This window comes from Rattus norvegicus, chromosome 20 (assembly GCF_021556685.1).
Source record: "Rattus norvegicus strain SHRSP/BbbUtx chromosome 20, alternate assembly SHRSP_T2T, whole genome shotgun sequence".
Taxonomy (NCBI): Eukaryota; Metazoa; Chordata; class Mammalia; order Rodentia; family Muridae; genus Rattus; species Rattus norvegicus.
Window position 1 is genome coordinate 33696737 of NC_141553.1, and position 19162 is coordinate 33715898.

General features: G+C 38.8%; 1 protein-coding gene across 4 annotated transcripts in view; it reads right to left on the bottom strand.

Annotated features, from left to right (window-relative positions):
• Positions 1 to 19162, bottom strand: part of Cep85l (centrosomal protein 85-like) — a 177692-nt gene that overhangs the window by 13410 nt on the left and 145120 nt on the right. For all 4 annotated transcript variants that reach the window (XM_087596739.1, XM_087596738.1, XM_087596740.1 and 1 more), the window contains 5 exons: positions 7155 to 7334; positions 4913 to 5065; positions 3033 to 3187; positions 585 to 702; positions 99 to 149 (listed from right to left, as the gene is read on the bottom strand). In XM_087596739.1, the coding sequence (XP_087452865.1) occupies positions 99 to 149; positions 585 to 702; positions 3033 to 3187; positions 4913 to 5065; positions 7155 to 7334 (657 nt within the window). The remainder of the gene's footprint in view (positions 1 to 98; positions 150 to 584; positions 703 to 3032; positions 3188 to 4912; positions 5066 to 7154; positions 7335 to 19162) is intronic.

Genomic DNA, 19162 nt, shown 5'->3' on the forward strand with positions numbered 1-19162 from the left:
ATATAGATACATATATATTCTAATACTTTTAGGTGACACAATCATTGAGAGTCAATCATCATGGAGATACATTAAAATATGTAAAAGGTAGTCCTTACCTGAATTTCTAAAATCATTCTGTTAATTTCATCCTGCTGGCTCTCTATTATCTAAAACAACAAATAAATGAGACTGAATCTTTCACATAACTTTCAAAAGGCATCAATACTTCAAGAAACTTCAAAGAGAATTAAAAGTTTACTTGTAAATGTCTTTATTTTACAGAAGCATTCTTACTTAAATATCCTTTAAATTGCAAAATGGTTTTGATCACCAATAAGGAAAGCACAAACACTGTCTTACAGTTCTTAATGGCACTTTCCTTTGAGAGGGGTGCTAAATAACTCAGAGGAAAATATCTCCTGCTGTGTGGACTTTTACGTTTAAATAATTTATAATTTATTAAGTTGCTATCTCCCTGCCAAATCAAAGTGAGCTAAATATTTTATAAGCTATTAAATATCTCTAAAATTATAAACCACATGGAAACCTAAGAGGCACATAGCACAGGACAGACGTGCTGGCTGCGCTCCGTGTCTACTGACCTTACTGGCTGTCGCATTCTGCTCTCTGAGACTATCGTTTTCACTCTGAAGCTGTTTGGCATCTAACATGGGAAGGCGGATTCCATCTTCAAGGCATTTTTCTACTTTTTGTTGTAAGCTGTTGTTTAGAGAAATCAATTTCATGAATATCTTTAATCAAACAATTAGATTTATAGAAAATATGCAAAGTTATATATTTTACAGACGCAAGTCGAGCCCATGATCAGACAGAGGTTGGTCACTGTTTTAGAAATGGTGCACCTAAGTCACCACTAGGTCTCACTGAATAAAATTTCACGAAGCTCAACTCAAGCTCTAACCTGGCTCCTTCCTTCCTCCTAGATGAGCATTACTTAATACACTGAACCAGTAGAATATCTCTTGACCAAGAGGGCGAGGATAGGGAGACTTGAGATCCTTTTCCTTACTCTGAGCATGACCAAAGTTTGGCTGTAGGGACTGTTGTTGCTAACCCAGCAGGATTATTTTACCTTCACTAATAAGAATGTGGCTGCACCATGCTCACAACTTACCTTACCTAGTTCTGCCATGCTGTTATGACAAAGGATGCAACAAAAGGAAGCTCTTCTCTTCTGATACACTAAAATCAAATCAGTTTCCTCTAATGCTGTCCTCCTGAGTATATCAGCCACACTTAAGGGCTGACCCCATGCCCAGGAGTAGCTGGCTAACACAAAACAAACTCATGGTGTTCATTTAAACTTTTTGTCTCATTTTGCTTTGTTTGAGCTTTAAAAAAAATCTTATTAATCTGTTGCTTGTTTATCTCTCTTTCCGTGTGTGTGTGTGTGTGTGTGTGTGTGTGTGTGTGTGTTAGTTTTGTTTAGCTTGTTTGTTTTAAAGAAAAAGAGAAAGAACATTTTATACAATAGAAACAGGCAGATCCTAGAGCTCAAAGCTAGTGAGGTCACTTGGCAACTTTCTGACCACTGAGATATCCTATCTCAAACACCAAGGAAACAGAACTAGAGGAATGATGCCAGAAGTTGAGCCCGGCTATCAGAAGCACGTACACCCACATGCATATATGAAATCTTTACACTTTACAGAAGAGTCAACAACAAGGGAAGGGTTGTACTGTGCTATTGCACACCACCAAGGTCTCTTTCATGCACATATGTTTGAGTCATTGTAGCAAGGCCACTTCTAAAAGTAGGAAAGCTCTTCAACAGCAGAATTACTTAAACTTTCATTTCTAATCAAAAGCTTTTTTTAATTTATCAATTTCATAATTAAAAAGTGCAAAGATTAGAAGCATTATATAAAATGTAAGGATATAGTTCACAGTCACACAGATTATCTGAAATATCCTTTGAAATGCAGGAACTATCTTAGAGCCAAGGAATGTTCAAGACCTTTCGTCCCCTTCGACTTTAAGTGATGCCACTGTCAATATAAATATACTAAGGAGTTAAAATTAAACTTGAGAAGCAAGAGGAATTTTCTAAGATATTATCTCTGTCAGCTTCAAGATAAAGTGTAAAATGGAAATGTCTTCTGGGGTACATTATACTAATGTTCACAGATTAAGCAGATGTGGCTCAGTGTCCCACAAAAGGGGAAATGACACAATCAGAAACACACAGCGGGTAAACCAACGGCACTCAGTTATCTTCCGATCACTATGACAGCTTCGAGCGCCACAGTTCTAAGTGTCCTCCGTCACAGTAGTCTACAAACAGAACTCATGCACTGTTCTTATTTTTACCAACAAAAATAAAATGTGTGAATTAGTGAAGATCAGGGAGTTTTCTTAAGACTAAAAAGTTTAAGATAAATTCAAAAAAAGAAAAAATACAAGAATAAAAATGTAAATTCAAAACTGTGACAGCTTTGGTAACTGACATCAAGAACAGAAATCAGAGTTTACTATACTAAATATAAGAGAAAACAGTAAAACCAAACATATTTCAGATTTCAAAACCGAGAGTAAACAGTATTACCACAAACGTGCCAAGCTTCTAACTAATACACTTATGAAGATGGTTTCTTGCACTTAGCTTTTTGCTGTGTTATTTGACTCTTCATGACTAATAACAGTAAGGTTTAAAGGCTATAAGTAAAATACACATGTAACAGTTTTCTAGATTTATAATAAAAACTTCCTCGCTTGAGCACAGCTCGAGTAGATACACGCGCTCCTTACTGTGCAACCTTTGGCACTCTCTGAAGGAGCGCGGGTGCCTTCAGGTCTGCGGTGGCGTTTTCAGGCCACGCTGTGGAGCTCACCTTGCTTGTTCATTCTTTTGCTATTTTCACCTAAAATTTTTGGCAAGATGCTGGCACAATGCTTCCACTGAACCAATCAGTTTCAGTGAAATCAGGAAGCACATTTTCAAGGCAAACACACTAACAATAATAGTGCCATTTAAGTAGAACGTTCTTGTGATAATATTGGCACCTGAAAGACAGGGAAGGTCTCCTTACCTCTGAACGGACGTTACCAGCTCCTTCTCCTTCTTCTTCTGGCACAGCAGCTGCACTTCTTTGTCTTGACATTGCTTCTTGATCTCCTCAAGCTTCTTCTCTGTGTCTATCAAAGTTTCTTGCAAATTCTTGTTTTTTTCTTCAAGAACTTGAAGCTAAGGAAACATGTTTACAGTTTATGATGCATGCAGTACTGAATATACTGCCGTTAAAATTACTTTTATTCTCCACATTAACCAGATTTGTTATTTGTAATCTATTATGTGAATATGTTGGAAGAATGGGATTATGGGGAAGAAGACTGGAAACAGAAAAGTCTTCTATAACATAGAAAAGTTCATAAATTTTTAAAACTTTATTTTTATAGTGTGGTCAAACATAAAAAACATATAATTTAACATCGTAACATCACCATGTCTGCATGTATAACTCTTTAGTATTAAGTACATCGAGTGTTATTTTGAGAATTCTAGAACTAACCAAATATCCCTGTACCCACTATGTTTCTTTCCAATCACTGTTCACCCCACTCCATGGCACTGTACTCCACTACTTTGTGGAGGTTAACAGTCTTTGCATCTCATGTAATATAATCATACAATGTTGCCTACTCGTAGCTGGCTTATTTTACTATGCTTTATTATGTTCTCCATGCTGAAGAATGTGTCACAATTTCCTTCCTTTTTAAGACCCAATAATACTTTATTCTATGTCTGTAGTATCTATTATGTATCTATTCATCCACTTGTAGGCACCTCATTGATTCTGTTTCCTGACTATTGTGGATAACACTGTTATAAGCAGGCTCCAGGAGCAGCGTGGGCATCCAAATGGGTGCTAGCTAGGTGCTATGATGTCACATGCTTTATTTACTTCCTGCTGCCTCTTCCTGCCCATATAATCTCCTATGGTCCTCACATGCCTCCTTTTATATAATCTCTTACTTTTATAATGTGTAAATCAAAATAAAATGAAGAATCTCTGTCTATATAAATCCCCCCAGGAGAAGTGGACAAACGCCTCTGTCATTCGATTTAAGACAGAGAAGCAGCACCGTGATCCCCTAGGAGGCCAAGGCCAGAGGGACTGATTACAAGAACTGACATCCCGCAGTGCACATATCCCACAGTGCACACACCCTGCAGTGCAGAAGGCACACAGCACAGAACAGCTCCTGCCCTCCAAATGTTGTCCGTGTCAAGGTTGGAAATCCATGGTTTCAATGGACTGAAATAATTGGAGTGAATTTATGCTTCAAAAATCTTCATCAGAACTGGGACAAGACATTTAATGAGTTATTAAGAAAGGAAACTAGAAGCCAGAGGAGGGAACGCACACTATACATCAGGGTAGATTAAGGGTAAGATTAAGGACAGTGAAGAAAATAAACATCTATAAACATACTCAAGTCCTGAAGAACTTTCAGTCCCAGAGGACACTGGAGAAAACAAAGCTAGAGTGATGGCTGTGAAGCAGAGCGAGCAGCCAGTTTACAAACTGCTGCCTCTCAAGAGTGGAACGTTAGAGGCCCAGGAGCCAGCCCAGCAGGTCAAGGTGCTGTGCACAGGCCAGAGCACTGAGTCAGGCCTGGAACCAGAAAGGTAGAACAGAACCAGCTCCAGAAACTTGTCACTTGACCTCCATGCTATCCCAGATGCACACGATAAATGAAAATGAAGGTTTAAACATGGAACCCTAAAACAGCTACCACACAAGATTATTACAAAGGTAATCATACACTAACAACAAAAGAGAGATCCATTTGTTTTTCTATGAACAGTTTTAGAATCAATGTGCATCTCAGGAGCGTATGCGTTTCCAAGCAGATCCATTTCTAAACACTTCCCAAGCATTTGGAAGGTGCGCGTTGGCCACGCTACCTGCAGACTCTGACTCTGGACGTCATCTAGAGTTGGAAGATCGGCCAGGTACTTTTCCAAGGTCTCGATCCGTCTCTGCTTCTCTTTGTTTTGCTCAGACTCCTTCTGGCATTTCTTTTTCAGGCTGCTGATGTATCTGTCTCTGGTTTTCAGCTAGAGAAAAACACGGATCCTCAGTTGTTTTGAGCTACTAAAAATTAACAAAATCAATGCTTCGTTCTTGGGTATCAGCAAATTTATCATGTGTCTCAGGCTGCAGTAAAGACCATCAAGTGCATTAAGATCTGCCTTAATCCATTCTAAGATTCTTTTCTTCTCCTCAATGAAGAATTAGAAGGCTATTTGTTTGCTTTTAATAAATGATAGCATTTTAAAAATTATACTAAGATGGGTGATAGTAATTGTTTATAAATATACAAAGATGGGTGAGGCTATTCATCTCTTTATGACTTAAATAATACGCTCATTTTAAACTGTACTCAGCTTAAATTATGTTACAAATATTTAATTATAAGTGTGTATCTTATTAGCTACCCAAAAAGGCATAGAAACAAAGCTACAAATATATTTTTAAATCACCAATGCCAATATTCATCTCTAGGACAGATTCTAATTTCTAATTTTTCAAAACAGTATTAAAATACTGTTTATGAAATAAGAAAACAAAACACATCAGTTACTTTGCTACTAAAACCTTGCAAAAAGCAAAGGAGAACTTGGCAGTACTCAGGAGCCAGTCAGGGGCCAAGTGAGCCACTCACACACTTCAAGCCACTTTTAGATTGTACATTGTATATATACAGCTTGTAGATTGTACGTTGTATATATACAGCTTTTAGATTGTTCGTTGCATATATACAACTTTTAGATTGTACATTGTATATATAAAGCTTTTAGATTTTACTGTATCGTGAGTGAGTTTGCACATTTCCTTTCGTAAAACTCTAAGATAAGGGTGTCTCACCACTGAGGTCACTGTGGCGTTGCATACCGCCTAAAACTAACACACACTGCAGCACAGGCGTTGGCATCCCCATACACCCCGTCTGTCTTACTTCAGATTTCCATTCCCAGCTAACTCCACTGATTTTAGACTGTACACATTCACAAAACACTTCCACAGATAAGACAGGGTGAAAAGAAACAACCCAGCCAATAGACAGGCTAATGAAATGAATGGGCTCTTTCCAAAGCATGAAGTAGAAAAGCACAATAAATATATGAAAACAACAGGTTCACCACCCTTAGCACAGAGGGATAGGCAAACCTACACTGAGATAAGATAAGATCTCATCTGCTCGGAACAGTGCTCATAAAGAAAACAAATGTGAAAAACACTGATGAGGATGCGGGAGACGGGGAGGAAACGTAAATTAGCCCAGACATTATAAAAATCAATAAAGCAGTTACTCAGAAAACCCAAAATGAAATTATAATACAACCTAGCCTATACTGCCCCTGAGCATATACCTGAAGGACTCTTACCACAATACCTACAAGGCCATGTTTAGTACAGCATTATTCATAATAGACAACCTACAGAACCATCCTAGGTGTCTATTAGCAGATGAATGGATAAAGGCAATGCAATGCTTTAATACATACATAAATATCAGAGACATCTCTGTCTCTCTCTTACTCGTGTGTGTGTGTGTGTGTGTGTGTGTGTGTGTGTGTGTGTGTGTGTGTGTGTGTGAAGTTTAATTCAGCCATAAAGAATGGGGTTATGTCATTTGAAGAAATATGAATACACATGTAGATATTCCATTAAGTAAAATAAGCCAGATGCATAAAGATAAATACTAAATATTTTCTCTCATTTGTGGATCACAGATCTTTTACTACATGTAAATGACATAAAATCAATTTTGTCATAATAAGGGGCTGATTCAACTTAATAACTTGAAGCAATGTCTTTCTGAACAAACAGCTTCAGTTCATTCTCCTATGCTTAACTGTCAGTAAGACCAAGACGCAAGGAATCACAAGGGACAGGCAGGGTCGCTGGTGTGGGCGACTGGCTGAGACAGCTTCTGTACTAGTTAGAAAGGCACAGTAGAGACTTATCCTCAACTAGATGCTCAGTCTGTGCCGCCAGCACAGATGTCTTGAAGGGTGATGCATATAGTATTTTACTACGATATAAATGTATAACCTGAGAAAAGACCTAGAACAGGGCGAATGATAAACATCCTGTGGGAAGAAAGCAATTGATCCATCACAATCATTCACAAATACTCACCTTTTCCTCTAATTTCTTCTTCTCTTCACTGAATTGGCTTATTCTTTGTTTGAGAAACTCATTGAGCTGCAAAACTTCTTTCTCGGTAGATGCTAGCTTTTGCTCAAGTTCTTCCTGGTGGGGATGGGACAGTGGCTGCTCTGTAAATGGAGTCTGGCCTGAACTGCTCTCGTATTGAGGCTATTGGGGAAACAAACAAAGTAGATGTGTCTTCAGAAGTTTACAAAGTGGAAAGGGGTTACAGTGCAAAAAACAACTTTAAGCTTTAAAAACAGCCTGGCCTCATGTTAGACCCTAGTCCTTCTGCTTCCTAGGTACAGACCATGATTGAGGGACTTAAGTATTTCTAATCTTGGTTTGCTCGTCTATGAAACAGAAATAATAAAACCATTTTGCAAAGTTTATTGAACAAAAAGTTGACAAGCTCCTAGCACACATCAAAAATTCAATAAAAGGCAGCTAGTATTTGGCTTCAAAGCACATTTAAAAATGCAGATAATATATTACACACCTTCATCCTATACAAGCAAAACTTTTAGGAAAGTAATTAAACACAACAAAAAGTGGGGTGCGGTGGTAAATTCTCATAATTCCAACACTGAAAATGAAGGAAAAAGGATTAGGAGATCAAATCCAGAGTGAGTTACATAGTTAAGACCCCTGTCTCAAAAAAATGCATGAATATTTTCTTTATAAGTAACCTTTTCAACTACTTAAACTCAACAAGCATTAAAGACTGGTTTAATAACTAAGATTCGTAATGTTGTGGGTTTTTGTTCATGGTAGAGTGTTATTATATATTTGTCTAAAATCATGCCTGGCACCATACAAGTGCTCATATAATCATAGAATGGGGGAAAAAACAATATGGTTTCTTCCTTTTAGAAAGGTTTGATGCAAATTCTTCTATAGGAAAAGGTGATCCTTCTTGGGTTAAAATCTGGAAGGGATGGACAGAAAAACACATATATTCCTTTAGATGACTCAAACTGAAAGTATTACATTAACAAAGAAGCTGCTGTTAATTCAACATATATTTACAAAGTATATCCCTGTTGGTCAAGATGGTAAAGCTATTAAGTTTACAGAAAAAGGTTCAAAACACACAGTTAAGACCAAACACTAAAATGGTGGCAGGAACAGTAGCTAGGGAAAGGTGGCATACAGAAGAGACTTTGAACTAAGGCACTGTGGTTTTGCTACAAGGCAGGCATTCACTCAATTTGTCGTGAGCAGGAATATTTCAATGTTGCCTACTCTGGCACTAGCCTTTATGAATTCAGATTTTAAAGGAGAAGCCCTTAGACAACATAGCACAGGAAACAATATAAGGAATGAGGTGGCCAAATAAAGGTCACATAATGTACAAAGTACTGGGGAAGAGGGAAATGAGGATAACATTTGGAAAATGAATAATAAATGTGCTTTAATGGGGTAGCGGCTTTTGAGACATTTCTGTGAAAATAGGTGAATTCTGCTGTTTTTCTTTGGTTTTTTGTTTGTTTGTTTGTTTGTCTGTGAACTTGACACAAACCTACATATATTTGGGAATAAGGGATTTAATTGAGAAAATGACTCCATAAAATTAGCCCATAGACAAGTCTGGGGAGATTGTCTTGATTGATGATTGGTTGGAGGGGTCCAGTTTACTGTGAGCCTTGGCATTCATATACACGTGGTCCTGAGGGTTAGAAAGCAAACTGACTCTTCAAGTTCCCTCTCCTCAATGTTGGGCATTTTGGTAAAGTCACTCTCAATGAGTCCTAAGAGAGTCTTACTTCCCAGGTCTCTGGTATTTCTAGAGCCCTCCCACTCCCAGGCTGCTTATCTCCTTTCATTCTCTTGGCCCTCTGGGTTTTCTCCTGTCCCCCCCAGTCTGATCCTGTTCCCCCTTTTCCCTTCCCTTCCCCCCTCCCACCCAGATCCCTCCCTCCCTCTGCCTTCTTCCCCCTTCTAAGTGGAACTGAAGCATCCTCTAGGGCCCTTCTACTTGTTACACTTCTTACAGTCTGGGGGTTGTGTCCGAGGTATTCTGTACTTTTTGGCTAATATCCACTAATCAGTAGGAGATGGGATGGAGTCAGGGACACAATGACTGGAATGTAAATAAATATAAATAAATTGTTTTAAAAAAAGAAAGCAAACTGAGCAACCCAGGAGGTGTTAGTAAGCAAGCAGCCTTGTTCCAAGGACTCTGCTTCAGTTCCTGTCTCAGGTTCCTGCCTTGAGCTCCTGCCTTGACTCTCCTTTCAAGTGCTTTGGGCCATGGTGTTTTAACAAGCAATAAAAACCCTAAGACATCTGCCAAAAACAAAGAAAGATACCCCGGAATAAATATTAAAGCAAAGGCAGAACACACACTTGGGGTATGATAGGTTCCAAGAGAGAAATAAAAAGGAAAACTGGAAATCTATTTGGAGACATTACTATAGAACCCCGAGCACTGAGTTCAATCTCAATTTCTAAGAATGACACAGAAATAGTTTTAGATGAATAAATTGATTTTTTAAGTTTTATAAATCTCTGCAGTCCCTACCTTTAGGCTGGTACCTAGTTTTGGTGACAGGAAAGCAAAGAAGAGTCCTAGTTTCATTCTGCTGCTAGAAAAGCCACTCTGACCAAGAGCAAATTGGGAAGGAAGAGTTTATTTGGCTAATACTTCCAGGTCAAATCCATCATGTAGGGAAATCAAGGCAGGAAGCTGCTTGCTAGTCAGCTTAGCAGCTTGCATACATAAGTCAGGCCATCTGCCTAGGGAGGGTGCAGCTCACAATATCCACGTTGATAAGAAGACCACACTGCACAGGCATGGCCACAAGGCAACCTGAGCTAGGCAACTCCTCAACCAGTCGTCCTCTCAGACGACTCTAGGCTTCATCAACTGTGTAACTGAGGCAAAAGAACGAGAGAATGCTGAAGCAAGGCCTGGGAATGTAGCTGTCAGTATTTACTACATACACACATAACACTCTTATTAACAGGGCTATCGACACTGGGATGGAGATCAGTTACAAATGTGTATGCAAGGTCTAGGGCACTCATTAAAGAAAAACTATTAATATAAAATAAAAATACTCATATAAAATGTTTAATTAAAATGACAGAAGAGAAAAACTGTGTCACATCAAAACACAGTAACAGAGAACAATAGAAAATATTTACACACACAATAGCTTATTAAATCAATCATACCTGTGATCATTATAAACATCCCTGGTTTAAATGCACCAATTTAAAGTAATACAATAAGTATCTAATAATACAAAAAGGTCTTTAATAGCACAAAAGTGCACCCAAATACTTGGGGTAGAGTGAGAGATAGTGACAAAATGGCAAGAAGAAATACATAAATCCATTATAGTCACTGGAGGCCTTCAACAGCTCCTCGGGATCGCCAGGCACAGAAGGCAGAATGTCAGTGGAGACACACTTGCTTGAAGCCCATCAGTCAGGCGACTGACACACAGAGTAATCATTCTTGCAGCACAGACTTCTCAAGTTCCTTTGAAACTGTCACCAGGAAATCAACATTCTGGTTCATAAATCACATCCCGAAAGTTGAGAACTCATCAAAATACCTGTCATCTGAGCACAGGTAAGTTACCCTAGAAAACACACACACACACACACACACACAATTAAGACATTCCAAAATAAAACAGTGATAAATAAAATATGATTTAAAGAGGAACTCTCATGGAAAATATAAAAAGTCCCAGCTAAAATATAACTGACAATTTATGAAATAAATAAAGTATGTGATAAAGTGGTTCTCAGAGGAAATTTATACACCTGAATTTATATAAGATTTAAAATTAATCAACTAAGTCTCCAATTATAGTGAACTAGAAAAAGTAAAAAAGTTAAATCCAAAATAAAAAAGGAAAAGTAGACCTCCAAAAATCAATGAAATTAAAAATAAGAGATACAGTCTCTGCACCCAAATCCCGTGGGAGGGAGAGCTAAACCTACAGAGAGGCAGACACGCCTGGGAAACCAGAAGAGACTGCACTCTGCGCACATCCAGACGCCAGAGGAAAACACCAAACGCCATCTGGAACCCTGGTACAAGGAGGCTCCCGGAAAGAGCGGCGCAGATCTCCTCGGTTGCTGCCGCCGCGGAGAGTACTTAGGCAGTACCCCACGAGCACACTTGAGCCTCGGAACTTCAGGTAGGACCAACTTCTCCCCTGCAAGTGACCTGCCTGGTGAACTCAAGACACAGGCCCACAGGAACAGCTAAAGACCTGTAGAGAGGAAAAACTACAAGCCCGAAAGCAGAACACTCTGTCCCCATAACTGGCTGAAAGAAAACAGGAAAACAGGTCTACAGCACTCCTGACACACAGGCTTATAGGACGGTCTAGCTACTGTCAGAAATAGCAGAACAAAGTAACACTAGAGATAATCTGATGGCAGGAGGCAAGCGCAGGAACCAAAGCAACAGAAACCAAGACTACATGGCATCATCGGAGCCCAATTCTCCCACCAAAATAAACATGGAATATCCAAACACACCAGAAAAGCAAGATCTAGTTTCAAAATCATATTTGATCATGATGCTAGAGGACTTCAAGAAAGACGTGAAGAACTCCCTTAGAGAACAAGTAGAAGCCTACAGAGAAGAATCGCAAAAATGCCTGAAAGAATTCCAGGAAAACACACTCAAACAGTTGAAGGAATTAAAAATGGAAATAGAAGCAATCAAGAAAGAACACATGGAAACAACCCTGGATATAGAAAATCAAAAGAAGAGACAAGGAGCTGTAGATAGAAGCCTCACCAACAAAATACAAGAGATGGAAGAGAGAATCTCGGGAGCAGAAGATTCCCTAGAAATCATTGACTCAACTGTCAAAGATAATGTAAAGCAGAAAAAGCTACTGGTCCAAAACATACAGGAAATCCAGGACTCAATGAGAGGATCAAACCTAAGGATAATAGGTATAGAAGAGAGTGAAGACTCCCAGCTCAAAGGACCAGTAAATATCTTCAACAAAATCATAGAAGAAAACTTCCCTAACCTAAAAAAAGAGATACCCATAGGCATACAAGAAGCCTACAGAACTCCAAATAGATTGGACCAGAAAAGAAACACCTCCCGTCACATAATAGTCAAAACACCAAACGCACAAAATAAAGAAAGAATATTAAAAGCAGTAAGGGAAAAAGGTCAAGTAACATATAAAGGCAGACCTATCAGAATCACACCAGACTTTTCGCCAGAAACTATGAAGGCCAGAAGATCCTGGACTGATGTCATACAGACCCTAAGAGAACACAAGTGCCAGCCCAGGTTACTGTATCCTGCAAAACTCTCAATTAACATTGATGGAGAAACCAAGATATTCCATGACAAAACCAAATTTACACAATATCTTTCTACAAATCCAGCACTACAAAGGATAATAAAGGGTAAAGCCCAACATAAGGAGGCAAGCTATACCCTAGAAGAAGCAAGAAACTAATGGTCTTGGCAACAAAACAAAGAGAAGAAAAGCACACAAACATAACCTCACATCCAAATATGAATATAACAGGAAGCAATAATCACTATTCCTTAATATCTCTCAACATCAATGGCCTCAACTCCCCAATAAAAAGACATAGATTAACAAACTGGATACGCAACGAGGACCCTGCATTCTGCTGCCTACAGGAAACACACCTCAGAGACAAAGACAGACACTACCTCAGGGTGAAAGGCTGGAAAACAACTTTCCAAGCAAATGGTCAGAAGAAGCAAGCTGGAGTAGCCATTCTAATATCAAATAAAATCAATTTTCAACTAAAAGTCATCAAAAAAGATAAGGAAGGACACTTCATATTCATCAAAGGAAAAATCCACCAAGATGAACTCTCAGTCCTAAATATCCATGCCCCAAATACAAGGGCACCTACATACGTAAAAGAAACCTTACTAAAGCTCAAAACACACATTGCACCTCACACAATAATAGTGGGAGATTTCAACACCCCACTCTCATCAATGGACAGATCATGGAAACAGAAATTGAACAGAGATATCGACAGACTAAGAGAAGTCATGAGCCAAATGGACTTAACGGATATTTATAGAACATTCTATCCTAAAGCAAAAGGATATACCTTCTTCTCAGCTCCTCATGGTACTTTCTCCAAAATTGACCATATAGTTGGTCAAAAAACGGGCCTCAACAGGTACAGAAAGATAGAAATAATCCCATGCGTGCTATCAGACCACCACGGCCTAAAACTGGTCTTCAATAACAATAAGGGAAGAATGCCCACATATACGTGGAAATTGAACAATGCTCTACTCAATGATAACCTAGGCAAGGAAGAAATAAAGAAAGAAATTAAAAACTTTCTAGAATTTAATGAAAATGAAGGTACAACATACCCAAACTTATGGGACACAATGAAAGCTGTGCTAAGAGGAAAACTCATAGCGCTGAGTGCCTGCAGAAAGAAACAGGAAAGAGCATATGTCAGCAGCTTGACAGCACACCTAAAAGCTCTAGAACAAAAAGAAGCAAATACACCCAGGTGGAGTAGAAGGCAGGAAATAATCAAACTCAGAGCTGAAATCAACCAAGTAGAAACAAAAAGGACCATAGAAAGAATCAACAGAACCAAAAGTTGGTTCTTTGAGAAAATCAACAAGATAGATAAACCCTTAGCCAGACTAACGAGAGGACACAGAGAGTGTGTCCAAATTAACAAAATCAGAAATGAAAAGGGAGACATAACTACAGATTCAGAGGAAATTCAAAAAATCATCAGATCTTACTATAAAAACCTATATTCAACAAAACTTGAAAATCTTCAGGAAATGGACAATTTCCTAGACAAATATCAGGTACCGAAGTTAAATCAGGAACAGATAAACCAGTTAAACAACCCCATAACTCCTAAGGAAATAGAAGCAGTCATTAAAGATCTCCCAACCAAAAAGAGCCCAGGTCCAGACGGGTTTAGTGCAGAATTCTATCAAACCTTCATAGAAGATCTCATACCAATATTATCCAAACTATTCCACAAAATTGAAACAGATGGATCACTCCCGAATTCCTTCTATAAAGCCACAATTACTCGTATACCTAAACCACACAAAGACCCAACAAAGAAAGAGAACTTCAGACCAATTTCCCTTATGAATATCGACGCAAAAATACTCAATAAAATTCTGGCAAACCGAATCCAAGAGCACATCAAAACAATCATCCACCATGATCAAGTAGGCTTCATCCCAGGCATGCAGGGATGGTTTAATATACGGAAAACCATCAACGTGATCCATTATATAAACAAACTGAAAGAACAAAACCACATGATCATTTCATTAGATGCTGAGAAAGCATTTGACAAAATTCAACACCCCTTCATGATAAAAGTCCTGGAAAGAATAGGAATTCAAGGCCCATACCTAAACATAGTAAAAGCCATATACAGCAAACCAGTTGCTAACATTAAACTAAATGGAGAGAAACTTGAAGCAATCCCACTAAAATCAGGGACTAGACAAGGCTGCCCACTCTCCCCTACTTATTCAATATAGTTCTTGAAGTTCTAGCCAGAGCAATCAGACAACAAAAGGAGGTCAAAGGGATACAGATCGGAAAAGAAGAAGTCAAAATATCACTATTTGCAGATGATATGATAGTTTATTTAAGTGATCCCAAAAGTTCCACCAGAGAACTACTAAAGCTGATAAACAACTTCAGCAAAGTGGCTGGGTATAAAATTAACTCAAATAAATCAGTAGCCTTCCTCTACACAAAAGAGAAACAAGCCGAGAAAGAAATTAGGGAAACGACACCCTTCATAATAGACCCAAATAATATAAAGTACCTCGGTGTGACTTTAACCAAGCAAGTAAAAGATCTGTACAATAAGAACTTCAAGACACTGAAGAAAGAAATTGAAGAAGACCTCAGAAGATGGAAAGATCTCCCATGCTCATGGATTGGCAGGATTAATATAGTAAAAATGGCCATTTTACCAAAAGCGATCTACAGATTCAATGCAATCCCCATCAAAATACCAATCCAATTCTTCAAAGAGTTAGACAGAACAATTTGCAAATTCATCTGGAATAACAAAAAACCCAGGATAGCTAAAACTATCCTCAACAATAAAAGGACTTCAGGGGGAATCACTATCCCTGAACTCAAGCAGTATTACAGAGCAATAGTGATAAAAACTGCATGGTATTGGTACAGAGACAGACAGATAGACCAATGGAATAGAATTGAAGACCCAGAAATGAACCCACACACTTATGGTCACTTGATTTTTGACAAAGGAACCAAAACCATCCAATGGAAAAAAGATAGCATTTTCAGCAAATGGTGCTGGTTCAACTGGAGGTCAACATGTAGAAGAATGCAGATTGATCCATGCTTATCACCCTGTACAAAGCTTAAGTCCAAGTGGATCAAGGACCTCCACATCAAACCAGACACACTCAAACTAATAGAAGAAAAACTAGGGAAGCATCTGGAACACATAGGCACTGGAAAAAATTTCCTGAACAAAACACCAATGGCTTATGCTCTAAGATCAAGAATCGAGAAATGGGATCTCATAAAACTGCAAAGCTTCTGTAAGGCAAAGGACACCGTGGTTAGGACAAATCGGCAACCAACAGATTGGGAAAAGATCTTTACCAATCCTACAACAGATAGAGGCCTTATATCCAAAATATACAAAGAACTCAAGAAGTTAGACCGCAGGGAAACAAATAACCCTATTAAAAAATGGGGTTCAGAGCTAAACAAAGAATTCACAGCTGAGGAATGCCGAATGGCTGAGAAACACCTAAAGAAATGTTCAACATCTTTAGTCATAAGGGAAATGCAAATCAAAACAACCCTGAGATTTCACCTCACACCAGTGAGAATGGCTAAGATCAAAAACTCAGGTGACAGCAGATGCTGGCGAGGATGCGGAGAAAGAGGAACACTCCTCCATTGTTGGTGGGATTGCAGACTGGTACAACCATTCTGGAAATCAGTCTGGAGGTTCCTCAGAAAATTGGACATTGAACTGCCTGAGGATCCAGCTATACCTCTCTTGGGCATATACCCAAAAGATGCCCCAACATATAAAAAAGGCACATGCTCCACAATGTTCATCGCAGCCTTATTTATAATAGCCAGAAGCTGGAAAGAACCCAGATGCCCTTCAACAGAGGAATGGATACAGAAAATATGGTACATCTACACAATGGAATATTACTCAGCTATCAAAAACAACGGCTTTATGAAATTCGTAGGCAAATAGTTGGAACTGGAAAATATCATCCTGAGTGAGCTAACCCAAACACAGAAAGACATACATGGTATGCACTCACTGATAAAGGGCTATTAGCCCAAATGCTTGAATTACCCTAGATGCCTAGAACAAATGAAACTCAAGACGGATGATCAAAATGTGAATGCTTCACTCCTTCTCTAAAAGGGGAACAAGAATACCCTTGGCAGGGAAGAGAAAGGCAAAGATTAAAACAGAGACTGAAGGAACTCCCGTTCAGAGCCTGCCCCACATGTGGCCCATACATATACAGCCACCCAATTAGACAAGATGGATGAAGCAAAGAAGTGCAGACCGACAGGAGCCGGATGTAGATCTCTCCTGAGAGACACAGCCAGAATACAGAGGCGAATGCCAGCAGCAAACCACTAAACTGAGACTAGGACCCCCGTTGAAGGAATCAGAGAAAGAACTGGAAGAGCTTGACGGGGCTCGAGACCCCATATGTACAACAATGCCAAGCAACCAGAGCTTCCAGGGACTAAGCCACTACCTAAAGACTATACATGGACTGACCCTGGACTCTGACCTCATAGGTAGCAATGAATATCCTAGTAAGAGCACCAGTGGAAGGGGAAGCCCTGGGTCCTGCTAAGACTGAACCCCCAGTGAACTAGACTGTTGGGGGGAGGGCGGCAATGGGGGGATGGTTGGGAGGGGAACACCCATAAGGAAGGGGAGGGGGGAGGGGGATGTTTACCCGGAAACCAAAGAATTATTATTACGTATTAAATAAATTAAAAAAAATAATAAAAAAAATTCCTCAAAAAAAAAAATACCAAAAGGAGGAAAACTACACCCTAGGAAAAGCAAGAAAGTAATCTTCTTGCAACAACTCCCAACAAAGATAGCGACACAAACAATTTCACCTTTAACAACAAAAATAACAGGAAACAAACCCTATTGTTTAATATCTCTTAACAATGGATTCAATTCCGCAATAAAAAGACATAGACTAACAGACTAGATACATAAACAGGACCCAGCATTTTGCTGCATTCAGCAAACACAGCTCAGTGACAAAGACTGATACTACCTAAGAGTAAAAGGCTGGGAAAAAAAAATAAGAGATACAGAAAATTTAACAAAATAAAAATTGAACATATTTATGAGGGGAATAAATATCAGTAATTTTTGAGGTAGGCCAAGAGAAGACAGTGAAAGGCGACAAAGATGACTGATGTCATATATAAAACAAGGAACGTAACTCCAGATTCCATAGAGTTCCTCCACTCCCAGACAACTTCATAAACTCAGTGAAATGGAACACTGTCAGAACTCACAAAAGAAACTTGGAGTCCTTTAATACATTACTAAAGAAGTTCATGAAATAAGGAATTAGTAACACCCTAAAACAGAAACCATATGACACTAAACTAATCCATAAATGGACCACAAAAAATTACTATAAAATCTTCAAAACAAAACAAAACAAAACCAGAACCTAGGAAAGGAAAGTGATAGAGAATCTGGATCATCTAAACTGGAGACCTGAGTCCCCATACAGGAGAGGCGGAACTACAAAAGAAATCATTGATAAGCTGACTTAGAGAGCCATCTGCTGGCCTCAAACGCTGTTCACATACCTTAAAACAAAACAAAACAGCCCAAAAAACAATTACTGCAAAAATTATATAATATAAAAACAACATTTATTCAGGATGAAGTTATAAGGAAATGTTGAATGGTTCTACTAAAAATACTGTTTTCAAAGGAAATTACACTAATTATTTAGCACAATAACACTCTTTCACATAACTATACTATCAATCTCAGGATTATCCCACAGGAACCTGCTGTTTTGTAATTGAAATAAAGCAGATTACAAATAGGAAAGGAAATAGTATGCTATATGTGGAATCAAAGTTTAAAAAAGAAAGCTACATAACCATGCTAATGTCTATAACTTGCGTAAGTCTTATAGCTACTTGGTTTTTAGTATTTTCTGATTTCAATGTCTAATTAACTTAATTTTTTACAAATAACATATTTGGCTCTTACTCTCTTACCCTCTTACCCTCTCTGTCCATTCTCTCCCCATTCCCCTCCCCACTCTCTTCTCTTCTCTTCTCTTCTCTTCTCTTCTCTTCTCTTCTCTTCTCTTCTCTTCTCTTCCTCTCCTCCTCTCCTCTCCCTCTCCCTCTCCTCTCCTCTCCTCTCCTCTCCTCCTCTCCCTCTCTCTCTCTCTCTCTCTCTCTCTCTCTCTCTCTCTCTCTCTCTCTCCATGTTTCTGGCTGGCCTCTCTCTTTCTCTCCTCCCTCTTCCCCCCCTCCCTCCCCCTCTCCCTCTCCTTTGCCTCTCTCTGTCTCTACTCTATCCTCTACTCCCCTCCCCATGCCCTAAATAAACTCTATTAAACACATGCGCGCGCGCGCGCGCACACACACACACACACACACACACACATTTAAGGGTACAATAGAGGAAAAGTCCACTTCAAACAAGTTTTGACATCTAGGAATAAAGACCTTAACAACAACAAAATAATTCTACAAACAAAAGCTTGTTATCTCCCAGCAATGTTCATTTGTCATTTTTTAATTCCAATGAAAAGAACAACTGTATTTTTCTTTTGAAAAAAATAGGCAATTGCTAAATGTATATAGAAAAATAAGGAAATGAGTTTTAAAGCGGGGGGACTCTTAAAGGGAGAGAAATAATTGAAGAATGTGGCCATATGCATTTAAATCATCACAGACCCTATATCTATC